At 41.3% G+C, this 16,414-nt stretch overlaps 1 protein-coding gene across 2 annotated transcripts in view; it reads right to left on the reverse strand.

Moving 5' to 3' along the window:
• Nucleotides 1-456: 456 nt before the first annotated feature.
• Nucleotides 457-16,414, reverse strand: part of kcnn3 (potassium intermediate/small conductance calcium-activated channel, subfamily N, member 3) — a 60,912-nt gene continuing 44,954 nt past the window's right edge. For both annotated transcript variants that reach the window (XM_086155737.1, XM_086155738.1), the window contains exons 7-10: nt 11,333-11,443; nt 5,091-5,218; nt 4,091-4,160; nt 457-1,229 (exon numbers count right to left, since the gene is read on the reverse strand). In XM_086155737.1, the coding sequence (XP_086011863.1) occupies nt 849-1,229; nt 4,091-4,160; nt 5,091-5,218; nt 11,333-11,443 (690 nt within the window). In that variant the 3' untranslated portion in view covers nt 457-848. The remainder of the gene's footprint in view (nt 1,230-4,090; nt 4,161-5,090; nt 5,219-11,332; nt 11,444-16,414) is intronic.

Consider the following 16,414-nt stretch of genomic DNA (forward strand, 5'->3'; position numbering starts at 1 on the left):
ATTAAACATATATACATATAATTATATATTTTCTTTAATTTGTGAATTCCTGGCAGTGCTCAAGGGAACGTTTGGCTGTATCGTCTGTTAGCTTTGCAGATTTTTTTATTCATCTTCTTTCGCGCCGCATCCGGCTGTGCGGACGTCACTCGTGTGCGTGCGTGCATGTGCATGTGTGTGTGCGAGTGTAGTGCGTGCCACTATTATGTGTGTGTGTGCATGTTTCTTTTTATCACATATGTATATATATGTATATATATATACATATATATATATACCGTGGTCATATTGATTGAACTTTCTGTTAAAGGGATGCTTGTTAACACACACTTAAAGAGTTCAGATAGAAAATACATCGCTCAGGATAAAAAGTCATGGTCATTAATTCCTGATGAGGGGCGATAGAGAGAGAGAGAGAGGGAGAGAGAGAGAGAGAGAGAGAGAGAGAGAGAGAGAGAGAGAGAGGGAGAGAGAGAGAGAGAGGGAGAGAGAGAGGGAGAGGGAGAGAGATAAAGGCTTTTATTCAGTTTTTTGGAGGGGGGTGGATTCCATTAAGGAGCTCTGAGTTCTTGTAATTATTCCTCCCGATGTCTCGGCATCCTCTTCGGCGTCGTCCTCCTCCTCACCCCCACTGCGCCTCCATTTTTCTTTTTCACCTTCCTGTCACACCCCTTCCCTCCACCTTCCCCCGCACACACCTTTATTTCAGTCTTCATTTCGTCGATTTCCTTTTGCTCCTCCTAAAAGAAAAAAAAAGTTCCTAACACGCCTCATCGTCTGTCTTTGTCCCACGACCGCTTTTCTCGCTGTGGCCTCCATCACGGGCGGAGGACCCCACCTCCTCGGCCTCAGCAGCTGGAGGTGCAGGTGTTTCCCGCGTCTGCGTCCAGGCTTGGAGGCGGCGCCGCCAGAGGAGGCTCCAGGGCCAGGGAGGAGGCCTGGACCGGCGGCGGCGGCGCGGGAGGAGGACCCACCTGGACCGGTGGGACGCAGGTCGAGGAAGTCAGCGGTGCGGCGGGGGAGAGCGGCACCACGGCGGCATCCCGCTCGCGGAGGAGGTGCACCAGGGCTGCGTGCTGGGCGCTGAGGGTGGCCGAGAGGTGGGCGGGCAGGGCGTTGAAGCCGGCGGTGAGCTGCTCCACCCGCTGCTCCAGTGACAGCATCTGGCGCTCCAGGTCCTCGCTGCGGTCGTTTAGCTCGGACATGAGCTCGTACATGACGCTCTGCATCTGCAAAGATGAAGAGGAGGAGGAGGAGGATGAGTCAGCGGCACGGCGAGGAAGATACCGGGAATCGCAAAGGGCAGCTTTAATGAAACGCGACTACGAAGAGAAAGGATGGGGGGCAGAGATGTTCAGGAGGGAGTGGCGGCAGAGGAGAGGCCGGAGGGGAAGCCTCCGCGTGTGGGTTGAGAAACGAGAGAATATATAAGGGAGGCTGGGGGAGGAGGGGAAATGAAAGGAGGTGTGCGTGCGCACGTGCGCTCTCACATCCTCACTCCCACACGGCGAACGGCGCAAACGCTTTTCTCCTCATCTCCTTTATCTCCGGCCTCCCTCTCTCTCTCTCCCTCTCCGTCATCCCTTGTTCTGGTTGCTAGGAGAAGGGGGGGGGGCAGGGGGTGGCAATGCAAGGATCCTGCCTTATGTGTGTGTGTGTGTGTGTGTGTTTGTGTGTGTGGGTGTGTGTAAATGTGGTGGCAAACACACACATGGATTATGGATTATTTTAATCTAGTCTACTTCGAAAGTTTTTTTGGGGGGTGGGGTTGCAGTTTTTGGTAGTTTTCAGGGTAAATTGTCATATAATACATATTGTAGATTATGTGAACATACAGTGGGGAGAACAAGTGTTTGATTCACTGCTGATTTTTCAGCTTTTCCCGCTTGCAAAGCATGTAGAGGTCTGTCATTTTTATCATACTCTTCAACTGTGAGTGATGGAATCTAAAACAAAAATCCAAATAATCACATTGTATGATTTTTATTGCATGACATATGTATTTAATCACCTACAACCAGTAGGAATTCTGGCTCTCACAGACCTATTAGTTTATGAAGCCTTCCTGTTCTCCACTCATTACCTGGATTAATTGCAACAGTTTGAATTCCTTACCTGTAGAAAAGACACCTGACACCTATCCACACACTCAATCAAAATAAAATAATCCAAAACAAAAATCAAGAAAATCACATTGTATGATTTTTAAATAATTGATTTGCATTTTATTGCATGACATAAGTATTTGATACATCAGAAAAACAGAACTTCATATTTGCTACAGAAACCTTTGTTGGCAATTCCAGAATCAGACGTTTCCTGTAGTTCTTGAGCAGGTTTGCACACCCTGCAGCTGGGATTCTAGCCCATTCCTCCATACAGACCTTCACCAGGTCCTTCATGTTCCGGGGCAGTCGCTGGGCCATATGGACTTCCAGCTCTTCTGTTTCTATTGGGTTCAGGTCTGGAGACTGGCTGGGTCACTCCAGGACCTTGAGATGCTTCTTACAGAGCCACTCCTTAGCTGCCCTGGCTGTGTGTTTGGGGTCGTTGTCATGCCGGACGACCCAGCCCCGACCCATCTTCAAGGCTCTGACTAAGGGAACGAGGTTGTTGGCAAAGATCTTGCGATACATGTCTCCATCCATCCTCCCTTCAATACTACGGTGCAGTCGTCCTGTCCCCTTTGCAGAAAAGCATCCCCAAAGAATGATGTTTCCACCTCCATGCTTCACGCTTGGGATGTTGTTCTTGGGGTCGTACTCATCCTCCTTCTTCCTCCAAACACGGCAAGAGACCAAAAAGCTCTACTTTTGTCTCATCAGACCACATGACCTTCTTCCATTCCTCCTCTGGATCATCAAGATGGTCACTGGCAAACTTGAGACAGGCCTGGACATGTGCTGGCTTGAGCAGGGGGGACCTTGCGTGCGATTGACAGTCTTGAACTTCTTCCATTTTCTGATCAATTTGCAAACAGTTGTTTCCTTCTCACCAAGCTGTTTGCCTATTTTCTTATAGCCCATCCCAGCCTTGTGCAGGTCTGCAATTTTATCCTTGATGTCCTTCTACAGCTCTCTGGTCTTGGCCATTGTGAAGAGGATGGAGTTTGTTTGATTGAGTGTGTGGACGGGTGTCTTTTCTACAGGCACCGAATTCAATTGGTGCAGTTAATCCAGGTAACGATTGGAGAACAGAAGGGCGTCTTAAAGAAGAACTGATAAGTCTAAGTCTGTGAGAGCCGCAATTCTTATTCGTTGGTAGGTGATCAAGTACTTATGTCATGCAATAAAAATCATACAATGTGATTATCTAGATTTTTGTTTTAGATTGTGTCACTCACAGTTGAAGAGTATCTATGATAAAAGTTACAGACCTCTACATGCTTTGTAAGAGGGAAAGGCTGAAAAATCAGCAGTGGATCAAATACTCATTCTCCCCACTGTATTTCAACACACAGCTACATACATACAAGTATGTGTGTGTATTCGTATAAACCGTATATATTTCCATATATATGCGTATATATATATATCCATATGTATACTTTTTCTATATACTTTCACAAGCAACATATGTGTATGTATATAGTATATGTATAGTGTATGTTTACATGTATGCAGATATAGATTATCGTATATATGCAGATGTAGATATAGATAATGGTATATGCTGATAAAGATAATGGTTTATATGCAGCTAAAGATCATTGTATATATGAGGATATTAATATAAATAATGGTAAATATGCTGATATATATGCCGATAAAGATGTAGATAATGTTATCTATGCCGATGAAGATATAGATAATGGTATATATGCTGATAAATATCATGGTATATATGCAGATATAGATATAGATAATGATATATATGCAGATAAAGATAATGGTATATATGCAGATAAAGATAACGGTATATATGCAGATACTGATATAAATAATGGTACATATGCTGATATAGACAATGGTATATATGCAGATGTAGATTCAGATAATGTAATGGCATATATGCTGATAAAGATAATGGTATATATGCAGATATAGATACAGATAATGGTGAAGTTTACCCTGGTGTGTGCGTGTCTCACCTTTGAAAGGTCCACCAACGTGTTGGCTTGATCGCTGAGTTTACGCTGCTCCATTTTCACACTGCGTAATCTGCAAACGCACACACACATACAAAAATACACACAAAATGAACCTGGTGAGGGAATGACAATTGATGCGAAGGGGACTAAGGGGATTCGCACCATGTCAGGTTGCCTTTCATTTGCACCTGCGAGCACGGCGATATGCACGCCATTTAACAGGCATTAAAAAAACATCAGAGGATAAAAAAGGGGGGGGGGACCTTTGAGGAAATAAGGGGAACTTCGGAGGGGGGGAATAAATTTAGATAAAATAAATAATGTGGCAGCGGCTCCAATTAAAGACTCGCCTTTAACGAGGTAACGGTCTAATCTATGTTTTCAGACAAAAAAAAAGGCCCCCCCGGCCCTTTGGGTTGCTAATGAAGCGCCGCTGCAAGATTAGCCCCCCCCTCCTTCTACTGTAATAAGTTTGGAAACGGAAGAAGAATTAAAATCACACAGGGACTGAGGAGGAAGAGGGGGAGGTTATTATTGTTTACAATAACTACTGTTGGGTCTCAATGGGAAGGCTCAATGATGAATAGGGGGATGTGTGCATGTGTGTGTGTGTGTGTGTGTGTGTATGTGTGTGTGTTGTTGCAAAAAGAATTTAATCAGCAAGTCCAGTTCAGTTCTGTGAGGTGGAATCGGATCATCTCACCCCCGCCCCGGTACAATGGGTGATCGTAGCCACATGGCGACTGTTACCTGCTATGACCCTGTCCTTCAGCAGATTATGATGCAGCGTGTGTGCGCGTGTGCATGTGTGAGTGTGAATGTGTATGTGTGTGTTGGTGACGCTCATGCATCGGGATTCATGCACTTTAACTGATTATCAGCGTAATATCGACTTGTGAGTGGATAGAGAGTACAGCTGATTTTAAGGGTATCGTTGTGTGTGTGTGTGTGTGTGTGTGTGTGTATGTGTGTGTGTGTGTGTGTGTGTGTGCACTCTCACTGGTGTATAGCCTGGAGGAACTTCCGCTGATGCTTGCGGACTCTGGAGTGGTCAATCTTCTTCATCAGCTTGGTGTGCTTGTAGATGAGCCACGTCTCCCTCAGCACGTTGGCCGCTGCATTTTTTATCTGGCAAGGCGCGCGCACACATACACACACACACGCAGACAGAAACAAACAAATCCATTATTAAATGGTTCAACAGGCACAAAACACAAAAGTAGGTTATACGTCGAGGTCGATTCCGAATTTCCTACATTACTAAAAAGCAATAAGTGATACAAATTGGACAAGAGTAGAAATCAAAATAAAAATGTAAAATATCGGAAAATAAAAAGGAGTGTTTAAATGTGATGATATTCAAAACAATGGCGGGAGAGCCAATGATTGTATGTTTCTATGTGATGCGTGAATGAGAGTGTGAATAGTGTGAATGGCGGTCCAGGGTGACCACTATTCTCTCGTCCAATCACAGTTGGGATGGTGTCCAGCACCCCTGCGACCCCTGAGTGCTGGATAAGCGGCATACATAATGAATGAATGAATGTTTTGTTACATGCAGTGACCTAACAGCACCACTAGAGGGGGATGAAGTGCTGAGATTTCCAACACAAACTTTTACACTTTGTTGTTTTTAACACCTAGCAGTTACCGATGGGTTTCTCCAACCTGCTTTACCGTCACTCTTTATATCTCAGTGCAATATCTGAGGCCCAGATTGGGAGGTCGTCAGTTTGATTCCCACCTGGGAAGTGGAGGATATTCAGCTAACTAACAACGCTTCCTCCTATTGGCCCTCTTCATCAAACTATACTCAAATGGTCACCAATGGAGGGCCAGGCGAGGCTGCGGCAGCCATCTTTGATTGGGTCAGGCTAAAACAGAGGAGGACTTCAGGGATGTACGCAGGGTCGCCACGTTGGGAAGTGGAGGACATTCAGCTAACTAACAACGCTTCCTCCTATTGGCCCTCCTCATCAAACTATACTCAAATGGTCACCAATGGAGGCCAGGCGAGTCTGCGGCAGCCATCTTTGATTGGGTCAGGCTAAAACAGGGGAGGGCTTCGGGGATGTACGCAGGGTCGCCACGTTGCCATGTAATTACAATAGAGGGGCCTTATGTGCAGTGAGGAAGGCGCGGGTGTCGTGGGGATTGGAGGGGGAACGGAAATGGGGTGAAGACGCAGCGAGGGCATAAATTGAATGAGGGACTTCAAAAGGATGGTAAGGAAGGAACAAAGAACAATTATAACCGTCTGAGGAACACAAAGGAACCGGGGAGCTCAGCTAATCAGCACCGGTCCAACGCAGTCAAGGGCCTGCTCACAGACACACACACACACATACACACACACACAAACCCACACACACACACACACGCACACACACACACACACCGACATGGACATGGACATGAACATGACACGCATATTAGCGAGTGCTGGAGCCAGATGTGTCTGCAGTGACAAAGACAATGAGGTCACATGGTTGGTTTTCAACCAATCACAGGTTCAGGGCTTGGGCACGAAATGTTTGAAATACTGTGTGTGCGCGATATCTTTCACACACACACACACACACACACACACACACACACACACACACACACACACACACACACACACACATTTATCTTCTTTTTCAAAGCTACAAAGGGTATTAAATGTAATTTTTTTGTTTTTCTTTGATTCGATCAGAAGAACATGGGAAACTTAAATGATAACATTTTCAATGCTATTTTCAATTTGTTAAGTAATTGGATTTAAATGACCACAATGTACTGTATAAATCAATAGATAGATTTGAAGAGACAGAGAATCTGATTTAAAAATGAAATTTCAATCTGTTGTTTACCTCAACCCAATCAATGATAAATTGAAAAATTAAATAATAAAAGAAAATGTATCCATGCTGTGATTTTTTTTAATAAATAAATATCAATTTCTAAAAATAAAAATTAAATGAATAGATAGATCTAAAGAGACAGAGATTCTCCTGAAATGGGAACATGGAGGAACAGGCAGGAAACAGGGAAACCTGGGAAGAGTCCAGGCCAGGAAACCCAAAGAGAACCCAGGCATGAACCTGGAGAACCTGGAAAGAACTTGAGCAGGAGTACATGGAGACAACCCAGGCAGGAACCAGGAAAACATGAGGACTTGTCAAAAAGGGATTGTTGATATTTATTGTGGTGACCCTGAACCCACCACTGGCAGAGTGTTCAGGGCCAACAAGAGATTCGGGTCAAAGTTATATTTTAATTTCAAATGAAATCGATGAATGGTTCAAAAGCCAGAAATTACTGGGAGAAATAAACTTGAAAAATCTACAAAGTCTAGAAAAAATAAGCAACAAATTAGGGACAGACTGAGAAATGAGCTGGAGAATTAGGAAAATAAAAAATAAAAAATAAAAAATAAAAATGTATTAAAAAAAAAAAAAGTTTAAAAAATTTGGAGGGAAAACATGCCAAAAAAAATCCAAATAAATAAAAACATTTCCACAGAAACTGGAGTTCTGAATTTCTTTTAAATTCATTACGGTTGCTTCTGAAAAGATTTTGACAAGGACTTCACCCTAACTTGGATGACTGAGAACCTCCACGGACAAAACCAATTATCCTCCAATAAAAGAAAAATATGAAGAAAATATAAAAAAGCAGCATGAATTGTGGTATCAGATAATAATGATTTGATTAAATCGTGATAAATTAAGAGGGCATGATATTTGATGAAAAAAGGTAATATATGTATGTCTGTAGTAGTCCTATGTAAATTATTTAAAAAAGAAAGATGAAAGCGGGCGCTATTAAAAAGATAAACCAGCCTCCTTCTTGGGTTATTTTTTACTGCAGACTCCAGGGATTAGATCGATCCCCCTCGGACCGGGACGTAACGCGGAGGAGGCGTTGCAGACCGAGCCTGCGGTGCATTCAGAGCACTCAGATGGGGCTGGAACCATGAATGCACCGTGGGGACTTCTAAAAGTGTTCTGGGGAGAGGGAAAAAAAAAAAACGTCGAGAAAAACATTATATGAAGAGAAAAAAACAAACATCCGAGTCTCGCTTCGTTTGCGTGTCAGGCAATCTATTACTTATCTGCTGCTACACTTTGGTTCTTGAATTGAAAAAGTTAACGATCTTTTATGAGCTATGCTAAAAGTTGTTAATTATGCTGCTGGTACATTAGCTGTCGCTAGACAGAGTGAGATTTGAGGAAGGAAAGTTTCATGATTAATTTTTTCTTATTTTTCTTATTTTCTATAATTTTATCTCTTTATGTCTATTTAATTATACATGTATTTACCTTTGAATAAAATGAACAAATAACTGACGTGCTAAATTGCTATTGCTATTGCCAAGTGAAGCAAAACCATTACGTTCAAAATTCAACTTGCTTTAGCATCACTAAGCTGTGAAAACATTCAAAAATGCACATGGGTTGCTGTGGATACAGCCCAGGAAAGGGGACGCGATTTTCACCGATGAATGAGTCACAACGGCGTCTTTTCCTATAGCTTCTGTTTATCGGTGTTTGCATATTTATCATTTTGGCAGCTCTGGCACCTCTGTAGAAAAAATGAAACCCCCGCTCCTTGGAGCACATACATGGGTCACATTTAAGATATCTTAAAAATACATACATGCACATGTGATTATATATTTATGTAAATCCAAGTACTTTGTGTTCTTTTCTTACTGTGACGAAGGCTGACCAATCACGATTGTGCATCACCAGAGCGATGCAAAACCGAGACTCCGACGACTACTTCTTTCACTGTGGGCGACTGCTGATGTGGAATGTACCATCCTGAACTTATGGTAAACAGGTGATTACTCAAATACATGCAAAAAATACTGCTTTTTAAAAAAAAAAAAAAATGCAGGTTTTTTTGGGGGATTGTGGTAGTTGTATGTGAATGGGTAGCTGCATAACTAGCATTGTTTTGCAAATGCTAAATGCTATTCTTTTGCAAAACTACAAAGATACTGAAAGTTTTGGTCCTGAAAACAGCGTTAATTTGACTCTGTGCCACTGAAATGCCCTGCTAGCAGGTTTGCAAACATGATAACACATTTGCCAGATAGCTAGCTGACAACTTAAGCTAGTGAGCTATGATAGCTAGCACAGATGAAAACAAAAACAAATGCATGTTGGGTGTAATTTGCTTTAATTTGTTGAGTGTCTGCTACTTGAGATAACTACTAACTTTTGGGACTGAAGTGCTACAGCGGTGAGGCGTTCAAGGTCCACCTGAGCAGCGGAAATGAGATGCTCTGGTCTGTCCCGTCATGTCGATATTTCCCGAGCGCTGAAGTTACTGATACCCCACTCAATCACTTAGATACCCCGCTGCCATCATGTACCCTACATATTTGATAGGAGAGTTATTTTTAAAACCCTGGGTCTTTCGACCCCATGAAAAATTGAAAAGGACCTGAGGAGGACAGAGGGGGGAGTGAGTGAGTGATGGGAGGACAGAGGGATGAAGGAGGCAGAGCTTAGGAGAGGAGAGAAGGCAGCAGGGCGGGGGCGGAAACACTTCCTCCAACTGGATAACCTTCAGTGACCCACATTAAATGATTTCCCATTGTAAGAAATGGGAAGAAGGAAATGCATACCAGAATATAAACATTTATATATATTCATATTTCTATTTGGGCACATATATATGTATATTAAAAAAAAAAAAAAAGTATATACAGTGGGGAGAACTGCATGTAGAGATCTGTCATTTTTATCATAGCTACTCTTCAACTGTGAGTGATGGAAAACAGAAAAACAGAACTTCATATGTGGTACAGAAACCTTCCTTGGCAATTCCAGAATCAGACGTTTCCTGCAGTTCTTGAGAAGGTTTGCACACCCTGCAGCCGGGATTCAGGCCCACTCCTCCATACAGATCTTCTCCAGGTCCTTCATGTTTCAGAGCAGTCGCAGGGCCATATAGACTTCCAGCTCCAGCCAAAGATTTTCTATTGGGTTCAGGTCTGGAGACTGGCTAGGCCACTCCAGGACCTTGAGATGCTTCTTACGAAGCCACTCCTTAGCTGCCCCAGCTGTGTGTTTGGGGTCATTGTCATGCCGAAAGACCCGGCCACGACCCATCTTCAAGGCTCTGACTGAAGGAACAAGGTTGTTGGCAAAGATCTACATGGCCCAGTCCATCCTCCCCTCAATACGGTGCAGTCGTCCTGTCCCTTTTGCAGAAAAGCATCCCCAAAGAATGATGTTTCCACCTCCATTCTTCAGGCTTGGGATGTTGTTCTTGGGGTCACACTCATCGTTCTTCTTCCTCCAAACATGGCGAGTGATGTTTCGACCACAAAGCTCTATTTTTGTCTCATCGGACCACATGACCTTTTCCATTCCTCCTCTGAATCATCCTGATGGTCATTGGCAAACTTGAGACAGCCCTGACATGTGCTGGCTTGAGCAGGGGGACCTTGCGTGCGATTGACCGTCATCTTGAACTTCTTCCATTTTCTGATCAGTTTGCCAACAGTTGTTGCCTTCTCTCCAAGCTGCTTTCGTATTGTCCTGTGGCCCATCACAGCTTTGTGCATCCATGATGCATCCATGATGTCCTTACTCAGCTCTCTAGTCTTGGCCATTGTGGGGAGATTTGAGTTAGTTTGATTGAGAGTTTGTTGTCTATTCTACAGGTATTGAGTTCAAACTGGTGCAGTTAATCCAGGTAATAAATGGACAACAGGAGGGCTTCTCTAAGAAGAACTAATAACTCTGTGTGAGCTGCAATTCTTATTGGTTGGTGGGTGATCAAATACTTATGTTATGCAATAAAAAGCAAATTAAATATCTAAAAATCATACAATATGTTTTTCTGTATTTTTGTCATAGATTCTGTCACAGTTGAAGGGTACTTTTGATAAAAATTATAGAGCTCTACATGCTTTGCAAGAGGGAAAAGCTGAAAAATCAGCAGTGGATCAAATACATAGATACACACACACACACAAACACACACACACACACACATATATATATATATATATATATATATAATATGAACATTTTGAAAATCGACTTAAGATGATAGAAATATGTTATATGTGAATAAAATATTCCAAATAAACTAAAAAGATACACACAGACATACACAGACGTACAGTATATAAAATATGTGAGTTAGCCATAAGGTAATAAATGTGAAGAAATGAAACGTGGGAAAAACATGACACAGACAAAGATACACAAACAAGTAATGTGCACTACACACCCTTTTGGTGAGCTGTGTGTCCATCATGAAGTTGTGCACGTGCTTCTCCGCTTTGGTCAGCTCCAGCTTCCTGGCTACCACGGCAACCACCAGCGCCGTACAGCCCGCGCCCTGGGATTGGGGGGAGACACACTGTCAGTCTATGTTTTTTTTTTTTCTTTTTTCCTCGAAGGAGGGATTCCGCTCGGATGAGCGGAGGCGATGAGGACGAACGAGCAGAAGGAGGGGGGGCCACAGGGTCTGTTCCAAATCCAGATCTCATCACGTTCCAGAGCCAAAGTCTATTTTCACTCCCAATCCATCTGGTGTGAGATCCCATCTATGTTTCCCCAATCAGAACACCAGGGGATCAGCAACGGGAGAAATTAATAAATACTTTTTTTGGTTGTTTGTTTTTTAATTAGCCGACCGTTGATCGATCCATCCCCTCGTGGGAAGTGGAACATTTGCGGAAATGTTATATATTGATCCAAAAAAATATGGATCCATGAAAATCCCTCCGGAAAAAGCTAAAGGTAATTTTAAAAAGATTTAAAAGATGTCCAACGATGGGCGACGGTTCGGGGTTAGTGCTACGTTTTTCGGAAAAAAAAAGGTTGTCCTTTTTCTGACAGCAAGGAGGGGGTGTCATTTGAATTAAATATTAAATAAAGTTTTTTCATACGAGCTGAATTTTTGGACGTCCTACTCGACTACAATTTAAAAACTTTATTTAAAATAATTTCTCACGTTCCCTAGTAAAGACTTTTTTTTAAAAAAGACTCCACATCCCCTGGTTTTTTAAATAGACAATGTCCTCAAACAAGGACACCCAAAACGATAATTAATAACTGTTTAAAATCAATGGACATGTCAATATACAAATACTACTAAAGGTTTTGTTTTTTTTTAAAAAAAGGCTCCACGTCCATTGGGTGTAAATAGATGGATCTTCAAGTTCATTATCTCCAAATGAGGATGTCTTCTTAACTACAATTAATAATTTAATTTAGAATTATCAACACCTCAAAGTACAAATACGAATAAGGATTATCATTAGAAAGACTACTAGTAAGGGGACAACAATACCATTGGGACAGATGGACCTCCAAAACCCAACATCCTCAAATGAGGACCTTCTCTTTAACTCCAGTTGATAGCTTTATTAAAAATCATGGATCAGGGGATTTTCTCTTTAACTACAATTAATAGCTTTATTTAAAATCATGGATCACATCAAACTAAAAATACTAATAAAGATTTGATTTTTTTAATGGCTTCACATATGGTGACAACGACCCCATCGGGAGTAAATAGAGGGACCTCCAACTCCAACGTCCTCAAACAAGGATATCCTCCTTTCCTTCAATTCACAATTTTATCTAAAATGATCAATCATATGAAAATATAAAAATACTAAAAAACACTTTTTTTTAAAAAGGCCACATGTACAGGGACAACAACCTTGTCAGGTGTAGACAGATGGACTTCCAACTCCTCAAGTAGCGTCTGGATAGTAAGAAGTGCTACTCAGGGCTGGAAAATTCGAAGTATGAAGTGGAGGAGGAACTAAAAAGATTGTTTTTTTTGCATTCTAAAGCTTCGCCTGACCGAGAAGAACCCTCTGAGGGGAACCAGGAGGGGGGAAGAAGAGAGCGCATTTCACTTCCAGATCAGACGCCATATTTCACAGATCTCGAAAAGGTTCCCTGGGACACGGGTCGGGGAAGACTCGACGTGCAACAAAGACGGGGTTCTCCGAAAATAACTTGGGTTCTGCAAGGAAGCGCAAAGCGCACCCGCGCCTGTCGGCTCTGTTTGTGTTTATTCCACGGCTATAAATTAAATATGAGGGGAGCCGACAGAAGGAGGCCCTGAAGCCCACGGGTCACGTGGGCTTCAGGGCGATGAAGGATGAAGGAGTTGGGGGGGCTGCTTGTGATTCAAAACTTCCTTCTCATGTCAGAAACAGTGGGGCGCCCAATGCTTGTGGGCGCTCGTATGTGTGTGTGTGTGTGTGTGCGCACACACACACAGGAGTGGGCCACACAGGAGGAGTGGGCCAGAATCCCTGCTGCAGCACTCACTCTACTGTGATTTCTTTCATGCGCCCGGGGGTTCCCCGGCTGCCTTGCTACAAAATGTCAATAACAATAATAATAATAATAATGATTCTGTTATGAAGTTTGTAAAATGTGGCACGAAACAATGAGAAGAGATCTTTTAGTGATTAAGTCATGTAAAAAATAGTAAAATATTTAAATTAATGGTATCTCTCTATTTATGGTTGATCTAAATATTATATATGTATGGAATTATGTAACTGTATTCCTTATTTATTTGTATTTATGTAATTAATAATAAAATGTGAATCAAAGGTGAAACCATGGTCCCGCTGGCAAACAAGAAAATATGAAAGAAAAAAAAACTGAAAAATGATTGTTGTATAGATTTGGATATGTGTGTGTGTGTGTGTGTGTGTGTGCATGCTCACGTGCACCCATTCGTTGTGTGTTGCAGCCACTTCTGCCAACGGGGGTGGGGGTGAGGAGGGGGGGGCTCACGAGCCTTTTGCACCTTTATGGTGCTTCTAACCCATCTCTACACCCACACACAGACACGCACACACACACACACACACACACACACACACACACACACACACACACACACACACACACACACACACACTCTTAACACCTGGCGTTCCCCCAGGCAGCCTCGGGCAGAGCTACATTCCCACGTTATTTGTCTTCACACGTTGCCATGGCAATGACGACTGCAAGAGTCCTTCGCATAGAAATTCATTACGATATTTCTCAGCTTTTAGAAAAAAGGAAAGAGAGAAAAAGAACAAAAAATAACCTGTCCCCCCCCACGCCCGACTCTCTTCCTCCTCCTCCTCATTTTCCTCTTTTTCTCCCCCCTTTGGTCCCCCCCTTCTCTCTTACCTGCATCCTCACCACTCCCTTTTCAAGATCAACCAAAATAAACCACTTGGAACTCTCCGACGAGTGTGTGTGTGTGTCTTTGTGTGTGTGTGTGTGTAGGAGTTGTAGGAGTTATACTGTACGTGCGTGTGTGTGTGTTTTGGGAAACTCAGCGTCTGGGGTGAACGCTATACGAACATTTATTGGAACTAAGAAAAAATTTAAATTATCAAAATATTATATAATAGTTATATATGTTATTTAACCAATTCTGAGGTCTAATCTTACTATGGGAACTTCTATGGAATTTCTTATTTTTCAGATATTGTTATAAAATAAAATATAATATAACAGATGGAAATTGAGCGCTGCCTGAATGGTCCTCATATTTTAAAAAATAAAATACAAAAGAAAGGAAAGTGGTGCACGCACACCTGTCACTTTTCTCATTTTAAATGATTTTTTGCAAACTTCCATTGAATTCATTTTTTTATTTTTGTGATGAAAAATAGATAGATAGATAGATAGATAGATAGATAGATAGATAGATAGATAGATAGATAGATAGATAGATAGATAGATAGATAGATAAAATTTAAAAAATAGAATAAAGTAAAATTAGTCTAAAGAAAAGGAAAGTGGCGCACTGGTTATGATGGACGTGACAACTTTCACTCTCTAATTTTAAATTAATTTCTTTTTTATAGTATTATGAAGTAGATAAAAGAATGAATCACTAAATTAATAATAATAAAGTAAAGTAAAATAAAATGAATGGAAATGAGCTCTAGCTGAATGGTTGTTGGTTTTCAAAATAAAATACAAAGGAAGAGGAAAGTGGTGCAAAACTTTCTCACTTTAGATTACTTTCTTACAAACTTCTATGCAATTTAATTTTTGCTTTTCAGATAGTCTTATTAAATAGATTAAATAAGATAAAATAAATGGAAAATGAGCCCTATAAAATGAAATATAAAAGAAAAAGAAAGGGGCGCAGGACTACACATTTTAATTAATTTCTTGCGTACTTCTACAGAACTTCTTTTTGGATTATATTAAAAGATAAATAAATAAAGTAATAAATAAACAAAACAGAAGAAAATAACATTAAGTAAAATAAATAACAGGCTATCTTGTTGGATTCTCGTAATAAAATCCAAAAGAAAAGGAAAGTGGTGGAGCTCATGACTAACGTGTCAACTTTCCCTTCCACTTTCTTTCTTCAAAAATGGGCGGCGATGCATTTTGTATGAAATTGGCTTTGCTTGTCGTCCCTCCTTGGCCAAAAGGAGGAAGAGGAGGAGGACGACGACGAAGAGGAGCCATGAATTACTTATTCCCCCTTTCCATCTTATCCTCTAATTTCATGACATAATCGACTTGATGTCAAAAAATATTGTTTTCTTGTCACAGTGATGGGATTTGGAGAAAACTCACTTTGTGCTCAAAAGAACAAACAAAAACAAAAAAAAACAAAGCACGACATCATTACATAATTAAGGGAAAAAAGTAATCCTATTACATAACAAGTCGGGAAAGGGCATTACCCTCAGGTCCAGGTGAGCGGCCATCAGGTGTAATTTTTTTTTTCTCATTGTTTTTTGACCGCCAGCGAAAAACACCGCGTGCGTGCATGTGGCACGGCTCGTTCATTAGGAAGTGATCGGAGCTAACGTGCTAACACGCTAGCATCACAACCTCCCAACCTAAACTGCTTTACTAAATAAAACTAAAGTAAACTAAAATAAAATAAAATAACGTTAAATTGTACAAAATCAAATTGTGCAAATTCCAATGCAATAAAATTGTGTAAAATGAAATGCAATAAAAGAAAAGTATAATATGAACTAAAATTAAATTACACTGTATAAAATAAAATAAAATAAAATAAAATAAAATAAAATAAAATAAAATAAAATAAAATAAAATAAAATAAACAATTTTTCCACTTTGAGTAGACTATTTGGCATAACTACAAAGAAAATAAACAATAATAATAATAATAATGATAATGATGAGAGGGTGAAGAAGAAGAGCACCTGAGAGGTAAAAGAAACAGATGGAGGGATGGGGACGGAAATAAACAAATGGCCTTGAGGAAGGAGAGAAAGGCAGACAGAAAGGATAGAAAGTGAGAACGGGAGAGAGAGGAAGAGATATGGAGAGGGAGGGG

The sequence above is a fragment of the Fistularia commersonii genome, chromosome 11, assembly GCF_037954325.1.
Source record: "Fistularia commersonii isolate RoL2024-O1a breed Wild chromosome 11, RoL_Fcom_v1.0, whole genome shotgun sequence".
NCBI lineage: Eukaryota > Metazoa > Chordata > Actinopteri > Syngnathiformes > Fistulariidae > Fistularia > Fistularia commersonii.